Consider the following 19,896-nt stretch of genomic DNA (forward strand, 5'->3'; position numbering starts at 1 on the left):
TTACCACTCACTTGGACCAAAAGTAAAAAGCAGATTTTAAATGTGTACACAGAACCTGAGCAAACACACTTTACAATCAGTTCTTGAGCAATCATATTTGACTGGTGGACCCAAATTCTCTTTAGGACTGTTTTACTGAACAATCATGCTCCAAATTATACTGTAAGCTGATTGTTGATCAATTGGCCCTTAGATTTACATTTATTCGCTAAATCACCTCAGTTTGAAACTAAGGCCCTCATCATGACCCTGGCGGACGGCGCTATTTAGGAGAAAAGTACTGCCAACAGGCTGGCGGTACCTTTCCCCAAAATATGACATTGGCGGTTTGGCTCAAGCCAAACTGCCAATGTACCACTCCGTCCGCCAGGGCGGTAACAGCCGCCGGGCTGGAGACTACAGTCTCCAGCCAGGCAGACGTCACTGTCCCACCCGTGGGATTATGACCCCGCCTACTGCCATGGTATTCGTGGCTTCCTTACTGCCACGAAAACCATGGTGGTAGGCACAATCAGTGACAGGGAATCCCTTCCCTGGCACTGATAGAGATCTTCAAGACCCTCCACCCCCTCCTAAGAACCCTCTCCCCTCCTCCTCCCGACCCCCTGACATACACGCACAGTCACGCACCATCAGACACACGCATACACACACTCATTCCCACATTCACCCTCGAATGCATACATCTATTCTCACACACACATCCACACAAACACTGACATACATACAAGCACACACGTATTCACACAATACACACACTCACACATGCACACACATACCACATGCAATGCACACCCACATTCAGGAACACACAAACACACACACACAACACACAACACCACCCTGTCCTGTTGGAGCACCCGATTTACCTGATTTCAGGGGGTCCGCCGGCAGGAGACGGGATGGGGCGCTGCAGCCAGCAGAACACAACCAGGCCGTATCATGTGTCATGATATGGTCTGCGGTGGTCTACTGGCGTGGCGCTGCTGCTGGCAGCAGTGCCACCTTACTGCCATCCACCGCCATGACCGTAGCTGGAATTCTGCCAACCTCCTGGTGGAATTCTGGCTACGGTCATAATATGGCGGGCGGCTTGTAGCCACGGCAACGGTCTTTTGGTGGTGGTCACCGTGGCGGTAGGCAGTTTTTATCGCCACTGTCACAATGAGGGCCTAAATGTTTAAGTCTTTTATTTAAGAACTATCTCATTGAAGTATGTGTAGGTGAAACTAAAGGTGGTTTCAAACCAGCCAGTTCTCCTGCCACGGTAGAGAGACTTTGCACTGGACAATTAATTTTAATCATTTTGCTGGACTTAGAAATTGTCTCCACTTTTTCAAATAAGATAGGTGGGACTACCTTTGAATCAGAATCTGTTTCCTCCATGTTCTCCAACACAAGTTACAAAAATAATCTAAAAACACTTTGCTCTAATTTTAATACATTATTGGTTGGTTAGGATTAGTTGGTTACATTGCTCATGATTTTCAAACAGTACATGTGTTACACGTCATTTCAAAATCTTTTTTTATAGATTTGACCTAGTACCAAAAATGTTGGTAAGAAAGACACCTAACTGCAGGTATGATTATTGTAATATGCTTGGTGCAGAAATAATATTGACATAAGGCTCTGGAAACATGACCACATCATGTCTCATCTATGTAGATTACATTTCAAAAAGAGCAAGTGTTACCTGGGCATATCTTACACATAACTCCATTGAAGGTAAAGGTCCCTTTAACTTTGCAAAAAGATTGCTCTTTACCCTAGAAGACGCTCTCTTCATGAGGGACATGTAAAGGCCCCATGTTTTAAGCGTGACACTGCAAGTAAGGGAGCTTCAAAGCCCTCTATTATAGAACGCAAAACCTACCAATTTGCTGTAAAATATACTTGCCTTTTGAAATCTTTGAAACATTGGCAGCACAACATGTGTGCCTTTCACCTTTCTCTTCTCACTAAGAAGGTCTGGTCCTTTATACTGCACTTTGTAAGTGTTGCTCACTGCAGTTGATTCTGATGCCTCTTATACTCTCAATAATATATCAACGGAATGCTGCCATTTCTGTTGCTTCAGAGGGAGTGGCGTTCCCTATCCTCTCTGGCTGACGATGACACAGATGAAGATGAGCTTGTTGCAGAATCTCTACAACGCTTGGTCAGCGAAAACAGTGAGGAAGAGAAAGGCGAGGTACTGGCTCAGCCCGAATTCCCTGGCCTCTGGGATCAAGAACATAAGCCATACAAGGTGTGTGTTTTATTTTGTATATTTTGTGCCTCCTGTCCCTTTCTGCCCTCCTCCTAGATGTTTTGATATGGAATGCTACTTGCCTTTGAATAGTTGTCTTTCGAAAAATTACTAACACCTTGGAGCATTTTCAGCAGTCTTGCAACTTCCCACAATTTGTGATGATATGTTACGATAATCTGGTTATATTCTTGGTTATGTGGCTGTGTCTTATTCTATGAGTTGTGTATATAACTTTGGTATTTTTATAAGTTAAGATCTTGGGGTTTTGCAAATTCCATACTCCACCTGCACTGACCCACCCACTTGTGGACAGCCTTTGGTCAACCCCTGCTGTGCATAGCCTGTGCCCAACTACTTGACAGTCCCCAGCCTCGTGTCCTGAAAATCAAAAGACATAAAGTATATGGGGGCAGGATAGGGGTACCCCGCCCACTGGTGTTTGTTGGAGTATCCCAGAGGGACCCCTCCTGGGGCCAAATCCCCTAAAATATATAATTTGTGCCACCAGTACCAAACTGGAGGCCACAGGACTCTTGCATGTAGTCCCACAGTGCTACTGTGGGACCATAGACATAAAATGACATAAAATAAATCAGGGGTAAGTGTCTGTGGGAGGTCACTCAGCCATAGGGTGTCAGCAATGTGGCATTGGCAGCCTGTTGGGTGTCTCTGCAGCCAACTCCAAACCGCACCCAGCCAAAGGCCATGCACAGTGGCGGGTTGGCAGTCCTTCGGGTGTTGAGTGCAAGGCCGGGACACAGGCCAGGCCCTGCATTCAGTGCCTTTCTGTGCTCATTCAAAACCTGTGCTCAATCACAGACTTACCTATGGTAGTAAGATCTTAGTTTACGTTACAAAACAGACATTCTATGAAAAAAACAAAGCTTAAAGTGACATTATAGTTAGTTATGATAATAATATCTGACTTTACATTTAAACAAAACCCTAGAAATTAACTGAAGCAGCAATAGTTAAAGTGATGTTATAGTTAGGGAGTTTAATAATATAAAAGCTATGTTTTGAAATAAGAAACACTGAAATTCACCAGTTATAGTTTACTAAGCTAACTATAACTTGTGCCACTACCATATACTCCTGATAATCTCACATAATATATCACTCATGACATGTTTAATGGCATCACAGATGAAAGTAGATGTTTCTGCTTTTTTCCTGTGCGTTCACTCTTGCGGAAAGGGGACACTGCTGCCTCCTAGACGGAGTAGAAAGAAAGGTTTGCTTCTGCCAGTAAGGAGCTTTTGGACCCGGCCCTTTTGGCAGAGTTATCCCCAAACATTTTGCCTTCTTCCTCCTATAGTTTACGACCTGTTTTTGTTGACTTTAGGACTGTGGGCACTTTATCACTGCTGACAAGTGCTAAAGTGCAAGTGCTCCCTGACTAAATTGTGTTGGTGATTGGGTTATTCGTGATTGGCATATTTGATTTACTATTAAGTCCCTAGTAAGGTGCTCTACGTGTGCCCAGGGCCTGTATATCAAATGCTACTAGTGGGCCTCCAGCGCCGATTGTGCCACCCACATGAGTAGCCATCTGAGCATATCTCAGACCAGCCATTGCAGTGTCTGTGTGAGCAGTTTTAAATGGCCTGGCATGTGCACCTACTTGCCAGGCCCAAACCTGCCATTTCACTACATGTAAGTCATACCTAAATTAGGCCCAAGGCAGCCCCAGGGCAGGGTGCTGTGTATTTAAAAGGTAGGACATATACTGGTGTGTTTTATATGTCCTGATAGTGAAATACTGCTAAATTCAATTTTCAGTATTGCCGGGCCTATCTCTCTCTCTTAGGTTAACATGAGGATTGCCTTGAAATATCTTTTGGGTGTAATTTCCCATTGGGAGCAGATAGAGGTCTAGAGTTTGGGGTCTCTGAACTCGCAAAATACATCTTTTGTTGAACTTGGTTTTTGAATTGTAGGTTTGAAAATGCCACTTTTAGAAAGTGGCCATTTTCTTGATTAACCATTCTGTGCCTCTGCATGGCTGTGGAATATATGTCTGGGTCAGGGTGACAGTTGGGCTGTTCATGAATTCGCTCTAGGCAGTCACACAAAGGGAGCAGAGGTGTGCCCTGCATTTACTGATGGGTCTTCCTGGGCTAGAGTTGTGGGAGGAGCTGACACTTGCACCTGAACAGGGATGTGCCTTTCCTCACACAAAACAGTCTCCAACCCTTTGAAGTGTCCCTTGGGCCAGGGCTGGAAAATGCAGGGTCTTGTGCACTACAAGGACTCCTCTTTGAAGTTTTCCTACTTCAAAGACAGAAAGGGGTGTAAGTACTGGACCTCTGACACCACTTCTAAATTGAGGACCTTCTTCCATGAAGAAGAGCTGGATACTGCAGGAGGGACTGTCACTCTGCCTGTTGCTTTGCTGTGCTGGCCTGTGCTTGCTGCTTCTGTCCTGGGAGTGAAAGGACTGGACTTGGCTTTCTATATCCTGCTTTCCAAGGTTCTCTAAGGGATTGAACAGAGTTTGCCTCCTGTTAAGAAGTCTCAGGGACATCAAAGACTTAATCTACCAGTTTCTAGACTCTTGCGCTGTGTCCTGACTTGACAAGTGATGCCAATTTCTGTCCCTGGGCCCTTGGAAGTGTGAGCAGGTGACCTTAAGGAGAAAATCCGCGCACTGATGTGCTGCGGCTAAAAAATCAACGCAGCGCCTGTCTCACAGCTAGAGAATCGATGCAACCCCTGTCTCACGGCTGCAGAATCAATGCAGCGCCTGTTTCACCACTGCTCCATCAACATAACTTGTCTAGATTTTCCATGCATGGTCCCTGGGGTGTCAGCTTCTCATTGACCCCCACACCGCAGTAAGGAACCTAGGATGCATGTCCGGAAATCAACGTATCGTGTTTCCTGCAAGAAAAGAATTGACACATCACCTCCCCTGCCAGTAAGGAACTTACATATCACCTCCCCTGCAAGGAAAGAATCAACACATTGCCTCCTCTGTGCAGTAAGGAACAGAAGCATTGCTTTGCTTTTCAGTGTTTCACCTTCCCTGCAGCATGCATCCTCTTTGTTTTTTATGCATCCAAGTACTTTGTGCTAAAGAAATACATCCATTGATTCTGATGGATTAAGACTTGCTTAAGCTTTTACAAAGTGATATCTTGACTTGTGTAAGTTTAATTTTTGTTATTTTGATCTTGTTTTGCTCAGATAAATATTCGCTATTTTTAAAAACTGATGTGCAGTACTTTTGAAGTGTTTTCACTGTGTTACTGTGTGTGTGTGTGTGTGTGTGTATACACAAATACTTTACCCGTTGCCTCTGAGATAAGCCTAACTGCTTGAGCCAAACTAGCAAGAGTTATTTGAGCTGTGTGCCCCCCTTACCCTGACTAGAGTGAGGTTCCCTACGTGGACAGGATGCGAACCACTGCAAACTAAAGACCTCTTTTCCATCACTGGTGATCAGCGGTGTAGATAGGACTTGTATTTGTACTTTACATAAAGTGATTGTTGTACAATACTTCCATATCGCAGACTATTAGGTACCAATATGCTGTTTCTCCTTCTTCTCTAAATTGTTTTTTTTCCAAAATGTATTACTGCTTCATCTTGATCAACTTAGAACTCAGTGTGGTGACTGCACATGTGAGGCCTTGATAGAATGGAAATTAACTTCTGGCTGATAAACCTATATATTACAAAGGAGCTGAGAGATTTCGGTAACGAGAAGGGGCTGGCTGTGAAGTAGAGATCCACAAGGTGGGATCTTGAGACAGCCCTGTATTGTTATGAAGAAACATGCTAGGAAGCAACACTATCAGATGATTCTGGGAATGACTCGGAGGGGGGGGGACCCCTCTGGAAGTGTAAAGGATGTAAGCCTTGTAACCTCCTGGAGGATCCCAAACCAGAACCCCAAGAGGGCTACCCTAAGGAGGAAGCAGAGGAGGGGAAAATGACTTTGCAGAGGCTCCAGAGGAGAAAGGGGATCCCACAGAGAGGGTGTCCCCTGATGGATCTATTGCTGGGAGCAATGTCTCCTCCCACACCCTGTCCCCCGAGGAGTTCAAGGACATACAGGCTATTGTTTTTCAGACGAGGTTTGTAGGGCCCCCTTGTATTTAGTCTTAGGGCTTCATTATGTGGTCTGAGAAGTGTAAAACAAGACTCTTACATTGATCAATGATGCTTTAAATACATATACTTTATCTAAAGGCTTATTGACCAACATTGTAATGTTTGTTATTAATAATGAATGTTATTGAATATGGTTTTACATTCTATTTGTTTTAATGTGTAATCATAGCTCGACTGCTATCTTTAATTAAGATAGTGACCACTTGACAAAGCCAATTGGCTTGTACTGTATATTGATGTGATCACCTCTTAAAAAAAACCAATAGGCTTGCCTTCAGATATTGATGTGGTGACTCCTTGCCAAAGCAATAGGCCTGTGCTATATATTGATATGGTCACCCCTTGTCAATAGGCTTTGCCTTGATATAATTATGTAGTGACGCCTTGACAAGCCAATAGATGTGCCCTGTATATTTTCATGGTCACCGATTGACAACTCCAATAAATCTGCCTTTTATATATTGACGTGGTGACCCACTTGAGAAAAGCCAATTGACCTTCCTTATTTCAAATGACACCCATTTCTGTTGTGATGCGCACCCTCATTGGCTGACCATACACAAGGTGTCCGAAACCCTTCTTTGCTTTTGGTGCATGGACTATCTGCCTAGGACCAATGATGTTATAGTTAAGTATGGTAGTAAGGTCATAATTTGCTTTACAAAAGCCTAGCAATTCACTGAAAAAAACAAAAGTGACGTTATAGTTAGGTATGATAGTAACGTTATAATTTACGTAAAAAAAATAAAAACGCAGAAATTGACTCATAAAACAAATGTTAAAGTGGCGTTACAGTTCGGTACAAATATCAGTTATAATAAATATAATAATTTGAAACTAAAAGCACTGAAATTCATCCATTATAGTTTATGGAAGTAATTATAACGCTGTCCTTATGACCCCATATATTACGTCTCTCATGTCTCATGATGTGTTAAATAACATAATTTCTGAGTTGACAGGTTTAGGGTCCACACCATGGAAATAGTGTAAACCCTGGAGGCAACTGTGGTTGTGCATGTTGAAAATTAAGTGGTACACCATTAACAAATCACCAAAGATTGTGGTACAAGTATTATTCCTGTTAAACGAGATGAAGGATATATATATATATATATATATATATATATATATATATATATATATATATATACACACACACACACATATATATACATGTGTATATATGTGTTGTTATAGTTATTTCAGAGTTCTCATAGAAAGAACAGGTTTAATTTTGCTAACAACATTGGCACCGTTTGACAGATCTTCATAAAACTTTCCAAATGAAAAGTTCATCCACATTTTCTCGTTACTGGAACGTTTTGGGGTGATTCCTCTAGTAGGGGGCTGAGGAAAATGACAGGATCCCAAAACATGTTTTTCCCATTATGTTTCTCATTGAAATTACGAGAATTGATATAGAAAAAAACTGAATTACACCACATTTAGCAGAAAGCGAAATCTTTACTCAAAAAACATGCTGTTTGCGATTTGCTGTATTTGCATTCAGCCGTTTTTGAGATATTAAGATTAAAAATATAGTTATATCTGTGCGGTTGGCACTTGGCTACTCCCATGGTACTGTAAATTCAAAAACTAAATCACTCTAACTGGCCAAGAGGGCTTTTTTTTTACGTATTGGTACCGGCGGTGCAACGGGACCATGCAATCTGATTGGCTAGCTGCAGCAGAAATGTTGCGCCACCATGTCAGGACTTCCAGACTCACTCCCAATGTACTAAATTTCTTAAACAAATAATATACAAGGGGGCAGGGTAGGGGTGCCTGAGCCCCGGGCCAATGAAGCGATTCATTTATGATTTACTGCCCCACGGACAATGTGCCCCATCATGCCCTTAGATGCCATTTAAGTTATATTTTTTGTTCCTGGTGGTGTCCTAAAAGGGGCAGTGGCACCACCAACCATTTTTTTAATGTTTTGAAGGGCTGCAGAAAACTCAGTGACCCCCCAGCCACAAATAAAAACACATTAATTCTCCTGGGTCATTCAAGCCATGACCCAAGGAGAGCTTACCTTGTTTTTTCAAAGCATTCCAAGCTGGAAGTGTATGCTCATCAGCTGGAGTGTGGCGATCTCTTTTCATTGGTTCTGTGACTTCACTTTGTGGCCTGAAAAATGTTAAAAAGAGACCCAAAGGCGTGTTCAATGCATTTTTCAAAACCTGTTTATTGAAAATATTTTGTGGCATTCGCTATTATTAAACATTGCGATGTGTGAATTTGTAAAATATACATTTGATCATTGCTATTGGTGACTTTTTGACAATGTCTGCTGGCATGTTTTGTACTTGTTGATATGCTGACCCTTTGAAAAAGCCAACAGGCCCGTTGCTTTTTATATTTTGGTGTTTTACCCCTTTGATAAAGCGTATAGGTCTGCCTTATTTAAAGTGACTTTTTTATATTGTTACCTGGCATAGTCAGCTGTGTGTGGCAGTGGGGGTTTGGGCACCGAACTGCACACTGTGTATAACGTATGGCAAATGCCATGCATGGCGGAGGTGTGGTCAGCCAGGGTTTGGTACTCTGCCACTCCTTCCCACACCACGCACAGCAACCAACATCCTACTTTACATAAAAAAATACATAGTTGTTCACTGAAAAAAACAAAAGTTAAAGAAACGTTATATTTAGGTGAAAATGTCAGTTAAAAATAAAGTTTTGAACAAAGAAAACCAGTGAAATTCACCAGTTATAGTTATCTCAAGTGAATATAATTTGTGCCCTAAAGTAACTACAAGTCACCGCCCTCGCCATGCACTGCTAACTACTTCACATATTACATCACTCATGACATGTTCTATGACATCATTTATAAGACCACTGTAACATTTGCAATGACATATTTGATCTCAACACTGTGCGTGGCAGGGGTGCGATTTGCAGTTACTTTAGTGCACAAGGCGCCTATAGGTAGTTATAGTTAGGACCTAGTTACTGTTAGAAAAGCTTTTTTTGGTTTGTTAATAACTTTGGTGCCGTTTGACAACACTTTCTAAAAGAGTGATATTTTTACCTCAGCTCCTTTCTGGAAAGTTTCGGGGTGATCCATCAAGCGGGGGCCAAGAAAGAGAGGGTCCCAAAACGGAGTTTCCCTTGCAATTTCAGGTGCAAGCTGAATAAAATGACACTGCATTTGACAGAAAACTATATCTTTGTCCAGAAAGCCTGCTTTTGTGATTTTGTGCGATTTTGTTTAGTAGTTTCTGAGAAATTAATGTTTAAAAAGTGTGTACATCTGGACCATAGGGCTGAAATTCAAAATATAAGTCTACTGATTGACTGACTGAGAGGGCCTCAGAGTGAGCTCTCCGATTGGCTAGCTGCAACATGAAAAGAAACATTGTGGTGCCCATTACAGGACTTGAGGCTTAGCCTGAAAAAGGTTTTTAAAAAACAATATAAGTGGCAGGATATAAGTTATTTAAAAACAATGTAAGAGGCAGGCTATACCCTGCCGCCCTGAGCCCTGGTGGGTGGGTCTCTTGAACCAAAAGTAAAAAAAAAAAAAAGAAAATGTTTATTTTCTTGCTAGGAACATGTAGTTCTCCCATGGGATCCCAGTAAAAATAAACAAAATGGCTCCTAGCTGATTTTGGCCCTGGGTACCCCAGCCACTAGAGTTTTGGCATATTTTGAAGTGGAGGGTGGTGTGCGCCCCCCCAAACCTCCACCACCCCTGCCGCGATTACAGGCCCAAGGACCCCATCCTCCAAGGCCTGCCATAATTTTAAAAGGGGAGAAAGGACATGTGGACCACTCTCCCTGATCCTCTTAAGAGGCCCTGGGGACCCCATTCCTAGGACTATTAATATTTTTTAGGGGACATGGCGCTGGGTCCTCCTCCCCAAGCCTAGATTGAATTCCTCTGCAGCCCTCAAGACGCCTCCATTGTGGGTGAACCGGTGGGCACTGGGGCACCCACTTACAAATTTAAAAAACACAATGGCTGGCTCCTGCTACGGTGGTGGCTGGGGAGCCAACCCCCGGAGTCAGGTGTAAGCATTGTTCTAGGGATCCCAGCCCCTGGGGAGCCCCGGAGAGGTATACCCTGCCCACACTCTCCCACGCGGAAAATCCACCTTTACTCTGACCTGGGTGTGGAGCAGAGAAATTAGCTGCCCCCGCAGGTATGGGAGCGAAGGACAATGGTGCTCGCATAAGCACCACAATGGACTCCCATGCAGCCCCCAAGATGCCTCCATTGTGGATGATCCGGTGGGACTCGGCACCCACTTACACATTTTTAAAACACAATGACTGGCTCCTGCTACGGTGGTGGCTGGCGAGCAAAACTACAGTACATTGCGGTGAAATGTAGTTGGATGAATTTATGAGAGTGGCAACGTGCAGCTCTGTGCCGCCTCCTGGTACATTCAGCATCAGTGGTGTTGGGGCCGAAACAGGGTCCTGGACAAGTAGAGCTGGGTTCATGTCCCCATCTGGCCCTACTCTGGAAATGCCAGTGAGTGCCTGCTGATCTCGAAATCGAGATGGTGTTGGTTCATCTCATCAAGGCTCCATGTGAATTACTGTGAAACAAGCAATGAGGCGCTTAGTCTGTACCTGTTTTTGACCTTACACTGTATTAACTATCCTCTTTCTGGTGTGCATTGTTTTGAAGGGTTGTCCATTAATGTTGTATTTTTGTGGATGGTTAAATTGTCCCTATTTATGATCATAATCATTTTGAGAATATGGCATTAAATAGTTATTTTGTTAGAGTGTGGCTGTGGCATGATATGTAGCTTGTACGTGAGAGCCAGTGCTTGTTCTTTGATGAATTTATTTTGCTGATACAGCAAATTTTTATTTTGCTCTGTTAGGCTTTTTGTTTAATAAGTGTGCACTAGTTGGATACTTTAGCCTGTCAAAAAGGCAAAGTGTTTTTTCACTAATTACCCTTACACTATCATTTACTTTATTTTGTTATCATAATAACGTATTGTTGGATATACATTGTTTTTGTTCACAAAGTAATATGTGTTAGTCCGTAAGATGTTTGAGTACATAAGCTATCCCAAATGTTGAAGAAAAATATTGGCCTTTTGTTAGAAGTATCTACTATTTAATATTTTGCTCTGTATGGCTTTTAGGTTTACCATTTATAATGCAAACTTCATCTTCTGACTCCTTTTCATAAAACCCTTCTTTGTGGGCACACCATTACTAGTACAGTCTTTTCAACATAGATGCATTATTCCCAGCGTTCATGCTGCTGTAGCCCAAGATGTTACTACAATATGGAATTTTACTTCTAGGGCAAGTGTGAGCAACATACTCACAGTTCACACAACTATTACCAAACAAACAAACAAAACTCTTAGCCTTGTTTCTAGTTGTTTCTTTAGAAAGGTACCTATGTGCCGGTGTCATCTCTGCTCTTCTGTATCAGAAGAGCTGAGTTACTCAATCTATTACACTTTATTCAGATTTAGGTACTTGTCTCTCTGAGTTAAATTTCTGGTGCATACTTCACTGCATCATGTAATGTCTCCCCCCAGGGTCGCTTCTGTCTATTGTTTTAGTCACATCAGTGATGTAGAAGCAATATCATTGAGGGTGAATCTTATTTTTCGTCCCTATCCGAAGACCTGATCTGTAGTGAGGAGCTTTTAATCTGAATATCATGTCATGCCATGCCGCAAGACCTTAGACTGTCGTTGTTATCCCTCTTTCTATCATTGCTGACCAGTCTTATTTTGCATGTAGCTGAATAACCAGTCTCTCCTTGTACTAGGAGGTGTTTAGAAACTCCCTTCTGGTTCATATTGCTAGTGTATGAAACCATAGAGGGTTGGATAAGGCCATGTATCAGTGACATCTTGATCTGTATATTGAAGTTTTCCAAAATGCAAGACTGAAAGGGCAAAGCGATTGGAAGTTGGACATATGGGGTATTAGTGAGCCAGTCAAGCAGCCAAGAGACAGAAAGGTTCCAAAGTTGTAAAAATGTATCATTGATTAAGTGATACTAAGATCATTTCACTTCCAGCTGTGTAATGATACTTTTGGCTCGCTTAGGATATCTGATTTTTCTAATCCACTAATTGTTTTAGAATATAAATCCAGGTAGTGTACAGGCTTTAAGTAAAGAGCATGTTAAGCCGTGGGATGACCATTGCTAAAAGTCCTTGCACTTTTAGCAGTGCATAAACCACTGATTTCATGTACACTGTAATCTCTGGTCTGAAAGCAAGTCTTCCACATTGGTTCATTAGAAATACAAAATAACAAAACATGAACAATGTAGAAAATCTCAACCAAAGTGGGCAAACGAATGGGGTTGGCATCGACAAATCTTTAATCCAGACTTCAAAGAAGAGAAGAACAAAGGATTGACTCCCATAGTTAATAATGGTCAGTTGCCTTTAGGCCAGTTTATTACACGCACAATATCTGCCTGATAAATCATGCCAGGTAAGCCATCACATTCATATCTAATTGGTGTTTGTGACAATTTGACCCCAGAACTGCGCTGTTAGATAACTAACTGCTCTGAAAACATCTCTGCAGCATATCAAAGGATTGGTAGCCCTTGGGGAGATAAATTTCTGCTCTCGGGTGCATTCCTTCCTAATAACTCTTCCTACTTACAATTTACAATTACAATTTACAATTTACAACTTAGAACTTCATTCTAGGAAAGTATTTTTTTATGTCTGATATCTGCATCCATGTCTAGGGTTCTATTTGGTCTTTCATAGTGGCCCAGGCCCCCAGCAATGTTTAGGGAAGTTGGACAATGGGATATGTCACTTTTGGTAGAGGGAAAAGGTATTATTTTTTGGTTTGGCTAATTACAAGTTCAGCCTTATGTAATCTAAATATATCATAAATAAAATATACACATATAAATAGAAACACAGAGGGAATTTGGGCCAGCCCTCTCCCTCCATTAGTCTCTATAGCCGCCATTCATATTTTCCTTGCACCCACACAGTATAGGGCAGTGGCTCTATCCCACTGTCGGAGAATGCATGATTCTTGCCCATGTTTGCACATCAGCCTAAAAGCAGGTTCACTTCAGTGCAGGACCGTTGAGCCAATAGTTTACTTTGCCAATTGTTTTTGTTTACCTTCTTTTTCCATTTGTTTGTTATTTGTACATTGTGGCTGCTCCGGCCTGATGCTGAATTATATGTTTATGTGCTGTTTAATTCTATCTGTGTTGGTTCTCTGCTCTGAAATGTATACATTTTTCTGCTCTCTTGGCATACTGATGTCCATTAACATGGCTAGATCAATTACCCTACAGGGTCCCTTTGTGCAGCGTTAGGGAACTAACCACTTATGGGCACAGGAGCTTTTCTCTGGTTCTTATATTTAGGAAATCTCACCTTAGATGGTGTCTTAGCTGTTGATATGACTGCATATTATTCTTGGACACTGCATGCTCAACCCTTTCCTTACTCGGGTAATTCCCCCCACCCACATGAATGGTATGTCAGGTGCACAGCCGGAGTTTATAGACACTAATACCGAACTGCCAGTGCAGATTTGAGGCAGAGAAGATTGCCCTTAATTCTCTAGTTAGGTTTAAGTGGACACACTGTGACGACCACAAGGAAGCAGGGAGGTGGCTTGCTTGTTAGCTGCAGCAGAAAGAAGACCAGCCAGACATACCTGCCATGTGTGGATATATGGAGCATATTCTGACACACCCCGAGTAAACTGCTGATGCCCTTGTCTCAATTTATGATACATGCTATGACTAGGACCAAACTGATGGGATGGGAGACGAAGAGAGCTTCTTTATTCCATTGTCCGTGCCCTTGTTGAATTTCAAAGACAGACCCCTTTTGGGTGGGTTGTTTCTAATTGGTCAACCAGTATATCCCCTGGACAGGATATTCCACAGAGTTTTTTTTTTTTTATAAGACATACAAATTTCAGGTAGTTCCAATATTGTATAAGACATTGATAGCAGACTGGCTCTCTGGGTCCACTTTTGAATGAAGCTATCTGATAGAGACTTCTAGCTGCAGATGGCCTTACCTTTGAATTCCCTGGCGTCAGCTTCAAATCCATTTTTTTATGCTGAGCAATACCCTGAGCGCGCCGTCGGGTGTTGTCGGTCGGATCCACGTGCGTCCTTCGGCTCCGTGTGCCATCGTCAGCGTCATTGGAGCTGTCTGTGACATCACGGTCACCTATAAAGGCATCACCCTGGCACACGTATGTCAGTTCTTTTCCTTCCGTGCCGGTTAAGCGCCGGTCCGGGATTGAGCTACCATCTGCCTTTTTTCGCAGGCCTTTTTTTGACCTTTTTGTTGGTGTTGGACCCCCACCAGGTATGTCTCTGTTGCCTCGACAGAGACCACTACGCAAAGTCGTGCTCCAACTGCCATGGCCCGAAAGCTTTGAGAGAGTGGTCCCTGAAGCTCATGGTGGGCCGGCAGTCGATGTCAGTTGGCGCAACTCCTAGGAGGTCATGGTCCCGCTCGAGGAGGAGGTTGCGGGACCGCTCCAAAAGCCCCAAGTCCTCTTCTTTACACTTGGGGAAGAGGCACAAGAAGAAGAAGTCTAAACGGACTTCGACTTTGCCATGCCTGTCAGACGATGAGCATCAAAAGAACGTCAACGTTCCAAGCACAGTTCCGTGGAGCCGATGCCAGAGCCAACTTTGCATCCCCCCACCCCCCCTGTATCCGGAAGCCGAAGCGACCCCTGCTCAATTGAAAGACTTTTACAAAGCCATGTGCCTCTCATTTGAGCGTGCTGCCCTTGTGGATGGGTCTTCAGCCCCGGGGGGACAGCAGGGGCCCCATCGGGTTAGATGCTGGCGGCTTTGGCCTCAGCGCCGTTGAGGGCTCCAGGATCCGATATCAGATCCGGTCCGGTGCAGGTTCCACACAGTCGGCCTCCTCCGGCACCCATCCTGACGTCGACGCTCCCCCCCACTGCAGACGCACACCGGTGGTGTGAGTCTCATTCTCATTCCAGATGATCAGGAGCTGGAACGACGGTGTACGATGCCAATTCCGACTTCGACAGCGCCGACATGGCCCAGATCAATTCCTGAGGCTTATTTTGAATAGCCAGATACAGGTGAGCTATGGGTGCGGTCTGAGGACCCTTTAGAGTGTGGATTAGAGGAGAAGAACTGGTATGAGGATCTAGGGGAAGCCAGTGGACTGGAAACTTCTCCAGATGCCGGTATGCTCTCACCTCCTTCTGTGGCTACAGAGAAAAGAGCGTTGTATGCCATGGTGGTGCGTAGAGCAGCTGAAGTCTTGGACCTAGAGTTGCCTACGGTGACGGTTGACAGAGGTGCTTTTGCTGGGGTTGCTACATTGGAACCGATGTTACCCTTCAATGAAGCCCTTACTGATGTGCTGCTGGGGACGTGGTCCAAACCCAGCACAGGGCATCCTGTAAATAGGGCAATTGGCCTCCGCCATTGACCAGCTCCTACCAACCCTAGTTTCCTCACCCAACACCCCACCCCGGAGAGCTTGGTGGTCCAAGCCTCCACTTCCCATGGTGCCTTCCCTTTTGCTCCCCTGGATAGGGAAACCAATTTGGGAAGAAGATGTTTTATTCCTCAAGCCTGGTGTTGTGTAGCCATTTTAGCTATAGCTCCATGCAGGTTATTTTAACACACTAGGCCAAGCCGCTGTGCACTCTAACCTAGATATATTTTATTCTACTTTATTTTATTATTGTTGCAATAGCCACTTTTAAGGTCTTGTTGTATTTTCTATTTATCTAACTGTTTTTGCCTAGGCCAGCACTCTGTTCTCAAACAAGACGTTCTTGCTCACTCTGTGCTTCTTCCAGATACATTGCCGGTGAACGTGGTGTAAGTTTAGTCTCCGACATTCATAGAAAACACACATCCTGACGAAGGGACATTTTCTCAGAATATCAGCTGTGTTATTATAAAAACACTTCCCTGTCCCTTACAGGTTAGAGGGAGATTCCAGCCAGAGAACCACAACTGTATGTTGATTGTCGAATGCTTCGCTGCGGCTGTTTTGCAGACCGCAGGCCTTTGCTCAGGTATGGGGGATGTCATCCCAGGGGAACCTGAAGGGCAGAATTAGAGCTTAACAAGCTGTGCTCTGTTATAGCTTATGTAGAAATTAGTCTTCCGACTGTAGTGACAATATGATAACGTTATTCTTATGCTTCACTCTCCTTGTCACAATTTTACTACTGTCATGTTGTGTTGTCCTGGTTATTGCAGCTCACGCTTTGCTATCTAAGATGCAGTTGCTTCTTTAAAACCATTACTGAAACATATACTGCCTCTGTTTCTCATTGTATGGATGTGATTAATGTAATTAAGAGAAACGGATGAGACCTGAGTGACCACAGCTTCCCTGAGAAACCAATTATGTCATGCGCTCGGCTGTCCAGTCATCCCTGCCCTCGGGTAGAGATGAGGCACTGCTAATTGGCTGTTGCAAAACCCAGATTGGAGCGACAGGTGTCACCTGCAGTGGGTCAGGCTCAGTCTCCCCACACCGCGGGCTCAAAATCCAGTAGTAGTCTCATTAGAATAATGAGAGCCTACGTGACACTGGCATTGAGTTCTGTAAAAACCACATGCCTATTGGGCCTATTTCCCCTACTTTATGGGATACAGTGGCAAAGGTGCTGCCCCAGGTCCCGAAGGGCTTACGGGACACTCACTCAGGCTGTCAAGGATGGGAGAGATGCAGCCAGATTTATGATTCGGTGTGGTTAGGACACAACCGACTTGCTGGGCTGGGCGATTTCATCGACAGTGACCCTTCGTCGCCATGCCTGGCTTCATACGACTGGCTTTTTGGGGGCTGTCCAGGCATACCTGATGGTCATGCCTTTCGATAGCTTATGCCTTTTTGGAGAAAAGGCAGACTTGGTGCTTGAGCGGTTCAAGGACTCTCGAGCTACGGCCAGATCCTTGGGCCTCTCGGCGCCTGCTGACCAGCAGTCTTCCTTTTGCCTCTTTCAAGGCTTTGGAAGTGGCGTGGTACCATGCCATCCACAGACCAGCTACCATCCTCCATCATCACAGCATCCAGTGCAAGGACGAGGTCATGGTACCATCAGACCCAGAGGGTCTAAGCAGAGGTCAGCCCCACCCAGCCCCCCTCTTCCGCAGCGCCCAAGACCTTCTAGTATGGTTCTGCAAGACCATGTTCGACCAGTTGGAGGGATGATTCAATTTCATTTCCCTCACTGGCGGTCAATTACATCGGACAAATGGGTCTTGCAGATCATACAGAAGAGCTATTCCCCCCTCAGTCTTTTCCCCCATTTATCCCTCCATTAAGAGAACGGCTAATTGTGGATCATTTAATTTTGCTATGCGAGGAAGTTACGTCTCTCTTGGCCCCGTTTCAGCAGTAGGCAGTGGTTGTTATTCCTGCTACTTTCAGATTCCTAAAAAGTACGAGGTTCTTCGCCCTATTTTGGATTTAAGGGGTGTCAGTTTCTTCCTCAGAAAGGAGAAATTCAAGATGCTCACTCTTGTTCAGGTCTTGTCTGCCCTGAACCAAGGAGACTGGATGGTAGAGTTGGGCTAGCAGGATGTGTATCTTCACATCCCCACCCTGCCTGCCCACAGGTGCTACTTGTGGTTCAAGGTGGACCATGAGCATTTTCAGTTTACCGTGCTCCCTTTCGGTCTTACCAGTGGCCCTCGGGTGATGTCGGTGGTAGCAGCTGATCTGCGCAGGTTAGGGATTTCAGTCTTCCCCTATCTCGACGATTGGCTGTTGAAGGCTCCTACGCCCCAGGCTCTCGTCAGCCACCTTCAGATGACAGCAAACCTCTTGCATCCACTGGGGTTCACTATAAACATGCCGAAGTCACATCTGACTCCCTCTCAAAAGCTCCCTTTCATTGGAGCTGTTCTGGACACATTGCAGTTTTGGGTTTATCCACCCGAGCAGCGAATCCAGGATATTCAGGTTATGATACCGATGTTTCGGCCTCTATCCTGGATTTTGGTGAGACAGCCTCTGAAGCTGTTGGGACTCATGGCTTCCTGCATCCTGTTAGTCAAACATGCTGAATGGCATTTAAGGGCTCTGCAGTGGGACCTGAAGTTCCAATGGGTGCAGCATCAGGGAAATCTTGCTGACACAGTTCAGATCTCGGAGGGAACTGCAAAAGACCTGCAGTGTGGTTAGTGAACTGCGATTGGGTCAGAGGCAGACTCCTCTCCTTTCCCCAGCCACATCTTACAATAGTGACAGACGTGTCACTTCTGGAATAGAGCAGCCACCTGGGAGAGGCAGAGATCGGAGGCCCCCGGTCTTCGGCGGGATCTGAACCCCATATCAACTTGCTGGAGCTCTGGGCGATCCGACTGGCATTGAAAGCATTTCTACCTGTTGTGAAAGGGAAGATAGTGCAGGTGTTCACGGACAACACCACCGCAATGTGGTACTGCAACAAGCAGGACCTTGTGGGATCATGGACCCTTTGTCAAGAGGCTCTGTCTCTGGACACGGCTGGAACAGCAGTGCATAACCCTGGTGGTTTAATACTTGGCAGGTTCTCTGAACGCCAGGGCAGACAAACTCAGCCGTCGATGACTAGTGGATCACGAATGGTATCTCCATCCAGAGGTGGAGCAAGGACTCTCAGCAGTGGGGAGAGCCTTGGTTAGATCTGTTCCCCTCTGCAGAGAACGCGCAATGCCAGCAGTATTGCGCGTGGGAGTTTCTAAGGAGGCTATTGCTCGGTGACGATTTACCTTGCAAGTGGAGTTCAGGCCTCCTGTATGCTTTACCACCCATACCACTTCTGCCCAGAGTTCTCAAGAAGATCAAGAACGACCGGACCCAAGTCACCCTAGTGGCTCTGGATGGGACACAGAGAGTCTGGTATTCCAAGCTTCTCAAAATGAGCATCAGTCCTCCGATCAGGCTACCCCTTCGGGAGGATCTTCTGTGGCAGCAGCAGTGGAGGGTTCTCTACCCGAATCTGTCAACTATGTGCCTTCATGCGTGGAGATTGAGTGGCAGCGGTTGATGGCTTTTGACCTTCCTCCTGAAGTCTGTAAACTTACTTTGGCAGCCAGGCTCCACTAAAATGGTATACGCCTGCTGTTGGAAACGCTTTGTATATTATTGTACAGAAAGGTCTGTTGATCCTCTTTCTGCTTCTATTTCTGATATCCTTGTCTTTATACTTCCCCTTGCCCAGCAAGGTTCTGCCTTGGGTACTCTCAAGGGCTATCTTTCTGCCTTATCGGCATTCCTTAGGCTGCTTTATCAGATTTCACTGTTTAAATTCCCCATTGTACATATATACTCCAACATATGATTCCCCCTACACCCTTTGTTATGTCCCAGTGGCCCTTGAATCTGGCCATCACATTTCTGATGTGTACTCCCTTCGATCCTTTACACAACTGTCCCCTCAAGGTTGCTCACCATCAAGACAGCCTTCTTAGTAGCAAAAACATCTGCTAGACGGGTGAGTGAGATGCAAGCTCTGTCATCAAACCAACATATTACACTGTGTATTCCGACAAGGTGGTACTCAGAACTCGT

At 44.6% G+C, this 19,896-nt stretch overlaps 1 protein-coding gene across 2 annotated transcripts in view; it reads left to right on the top strand.

The window, feature by feature from the left end:
- Positions 1 to 19,896, top strand: part of CFAP74 (cilia and flagella associated protein 74) — a 978,701-nt gene that overhangs the window by 215,555 nt on the left and 743,250 nt on the right. For both annotated transcript variants that reach the window (XM_069241006.1, XM_069241005.1), the window contains exon 13: positions 2,081 to 2,251. In XM_069241006.1, coding sequence (XP_069097107.1) covers positions 2,081 to 2,251 — 171 coding nt within the window. The remainder of the gene's footprint in view (positions 1 to 2,080; positions 2,252 to 19,896) is intronic.

This window comes from Pleurodeles waltl, chromosome 6, assembly GCF_031143425.1.
Source record: "Pleurodeles waltl isolate 20211129_DDA chromosome 6, aPleWal1.hap1.20221129, whole genome shotgun sequence".
Taxonomy (NCBI): domain Eukaryota; kingdom Metazoa; phylum Chordata; class Amphibia; order Caudata; family Salamandridae; genus Pleurodeles; species Pleurodeles waltl.